Here is a 3,324-nt window from a genome sequence, read left to right as displayed (position 1 = left end):
TGTAGTGACGGTACTAGGAATTCAATCACGTGTAGTCACTTCAAAATTGCGTAGTCATGTGTATATACTTCCTCTGTAAAAAAATATAAGAGCGCTAAACATTCACATTTATTTACGGAGGGAGTATTTAAGAATTTTAATTTGCATGATTTCTACTGCTTGTATTACATTTTTGTGAGAAAGTTGTGTAGTCAATTGATTATTGGTTCAATGCAAAAGAAAAGATTATTGGTGAAGAGACGAGACGAGTAGTCACTAGTCGTTATTACCTGTGAACAGCTAATACCGCCACGCGTTCCGTCCCTTGCAAACCCCCTGACGGCGACCGGAAAAGGCCAAAATGAAATCAGCAAGCAATAGTTTCGTGCATCCAACGGCAGGGAGCCAGGGACGACGCGGACTGCGGCCGCCAACCACAACCACGCCGCGAAGGTTCCTTCGTCCACCACACCCAGGCCAGGCGGATGGATCGCGTCGCCAGTCCATTTCCAGTGGGTCGGTCAGCGGCGCTTCCTCACCAAGCTCCCTTCCCTTCCTCCTCAATCCAATCCTTCCGCCCGCCCCGCCCCCAGCGACAACTCACCGGCCGGAACGCGGTTTTACTTGGCTACCGGCGCTTAAAAGACGCCAGCCAGCCAACCACTGAACCACAACGCAACACCACCACGCAACGCATCCATCGCCACACACCCACCGCACACACGTCTCTGCGTACGTGCCGAGCTCTGACCGGTGACCGGAGGACGGACGTACGACGGGCATGGTGCACCACCACCGGGCGAGCCTCCTGCCGCACCACACCCACGACGAGGAGAAGCAGCAGGCGGACGAGATGAAGGAGCTCCGGGGCCGGCTGGTGGACTACGCGTGCCGCCACCGGAAGCACGGCCACGACGCGCTCCTCCTCATGCTCGCCGGCTTCGCCTTCGTCTCCTGCCTGCTCCTCCTCCTCCCCAACAGCCCCTTCTCCGCCGCCATGGACGACCTCCTGCAGCTCGGCCGCACGCGCCGCTGCGACCAGGAGATGGCGCCCACGCCGCCGGCGCCCTGCGCGGGGGTGCCCAACGGCAGCGTCTGCTGCGACCGCGCCTCGCCCCGCGCCGACCTCTGCGTCATGCGCGGGGACGTCCGCACCCACGCCGCCTCCAACACCCTCTTCCTGCTCGCCGCCGCCGCCTCGGCCGACGAGCGCATCCGCCCCTACACCCGCAAGTGGGAGTCCAGCGTCATGAGCACCATCGACGAGCTGCGCCTCCGGGCCGTGCCCGTCCCCGACCCCGAGGGCGCTGCACGCTGCGACGTCCGGCACGACGTCCCCGCCGTCGTCTTCTCCACCGGCGGCTACACCGGCAACGTGTACCACGAGTTCAACGACGGCATCATCCCGCTCTACATCACCGCGCGCCGGTACAACAGGAAGGTGGTGTTCGTCATGCTCGAGTACCACGACTGGTGGATGACCAAGTACGGCCACATCGTCGAGCAGCTCTCCGACTTCCCGCCAGTCGACTTCTCCAACGACACGCGCACGCACTGCTTCCCGGAGGCCGTCGTCGGCCTGCGCATCCACGACGAGCTCGCCATCGACGCGTCGCGGATGCCGGGAAGCCAGGGCATCCGGGACTTCCGGCACATGCTCGACGACGCGCACCGCGGCCGCATCAACGCGATCATCGAGGAGGAGAACGCCACGCCACAAGCAGCGCCGGCGGCGGCGGCACTAGCGAAGAAACGCATCACGGAGCAGCTCGCGGACGACGACAGGCCGCGGCTGGTGATCGTGTCCCGGAACGGGTCGCGCGCGATCGAGAACGAGGCGGAGCTGGCGCGCGCGGCGGCGAGGGCCGGGTTCCGGGTGACCGTGCTCCGGCCGCGCCCGGACACGGAGCTCGCGCAGATGTACCGCGTGCTGAACGGCTCGGACGTGATGGTGGGCGTGCACGGCGCGGCCATGACGCACTTCCTCTTCATGCGCCCGGGGTCGGCCTTCATCCAGGTGGTGCCGCTCGGCACCGACTGGGCCGCCGAGAACTACTACGGCGAGCCGGCGCGGCGGCTCGGCCTGCACTACATCCCCTACAAGATCCTGCCGTCCGAGAGCTCGCTGTTCCGGCGCTACGCCAGGGACGACCCCGTGCTCACCGACCCGGTCGCCGTCAACGCCAAGGGATGGCAGGTCACCAAGAAGGTGTACCTCGACGGGCAGAACGTGCGGCTGGACATGGCGCGGTTCCGGCGACGGCTGCGCGAGGCCTACGATCACTGGGCGGCGCAGCGGCGGCGCCAGCAGAGCCAACCGTTGTAGCATGGGCGGTGTTCATACTCCATACGTTTTTCTTTGTTCTTTTTTTTTCCTTCCAGAGAGAAGATGCATGATACTGTATAGAAAAAATATTTTTGTTGTTTACGAGGCGAGTGAGATTGGTGATTGACAATTATAGTTAGCATGTGCAAGATTCTTGTTCACATGTGAAGCCCAACAGATGATGTACATAATAAATGGAAATGCAGAGTCCAAGTAAACGCCTCTTTGTTTCACAAGATTTGAAAAACGAAAATTCTAGAGAACGAACGTTCTTCTTGCAATCATCTTGCACGTCATTATAATCGTTATTATTGCTGGTAGTGGCGGACCTAGAAACTTAGTGCTGGGATGCCACAGTTTACCTAGAAACTTGGTGCTGGGATGCCACAGTTTACCTGGAAACTTAGTGCTGGGATGCAACACAATTTTAACTCGTCATTTTAAAATTTATGAAAATTGCGCTATAAATAGTATAATTTCGTCTAAACATCACTATAATCATAACAAATAGTCATGAAATAGCATTAAGTTGTCAGAAAATTAGCACTACGTATATGGTATAGATTACTTTCAATTTTTAGGCGGGAGCCATTGCACCCATGGCACCTCTACTGTATCCACCCCTGGTTACTGGATTTAATTTCATAGTATAAGGGACATCAGCCGACAACATGAAAAAGCCGGGTAGCGTTGCATCGTACTTGCATTTTTCAAAACACATGAATATGAGGTCAACACATTAAGATTCTAAAGTAATAAAAAACAAAGGAACTGATAATAGAAACATACTCCCTGATCCAGGTTTATTTAGCCCCCGTGTATTTTGGGACAAACTTTAATAGTTTTTGACTAACAAAATATAAAGTATACACTACAAAATGTATACTGTTTGATTCGTATTCGACAGAGGTTTCCAATGACATAATTTTTATGACATACAATTTACATTTATTAGTTAAATATATAGTCAAACTTTAGCCCAAAATAATAGGGGGGCTAATATAAACCCGGACGAATTG

General features: G+C 55.6%; 1 protein-coding gene across 1 annotated transcript; it reads left to right on the top strand.

Moving 5' to 3' along the window:
* The first annotated feature begins 452 nt into the window (after positions 1-452).
* On the top strand, positions 453-2,523 carry LOC109777251 (xylan glycosyltransferase MUCI21). Its single transcript, XM_020335899.4, has one exon. It carries the CDS (start codon positions 761-763, stop codon positions 2,303-2,305), a length of 1,545 nt encoding a protein of 514 aa, XP_020191488.1. The 5' UTR covers positions 453-760; the 3' UTR covers positions 2,306-2,523.
* The last annotated feature ends 801 nt before the right edge of the window (positions 2,524-3,324 follow it).

Source organism: Aegilops tauschii, chromosome 1 (genome assembly GCF_002575655.3).
Source record: "Aegilops tauschii subsp. strangulata cultivar AL8/78 chromosome 1, Aet v6.0, whole genome shotgun sequence".
NCBI classification, from domain to species: Eukaryota; Viridiplantae; Streptophyta; class Magnoliopsida; order Poales; family Poaceae; genus Aegilops; species Aegilops tauschii.
The sequence above is the reverse complement of the archived record's forward strand: the minus strand, read 5'-3'. Positions and strand labels throughout refer to the sequence as shown.

What these genes read in the sequence shown, in the direction of transcription:
- LOC109777251 (XM_020335899.4), top strand. Translation starts at nt 761, where the DNA reads ATGGTGCACCACCACCGGGCGAGCCTCCTGCCGCACCACACCCACGAC.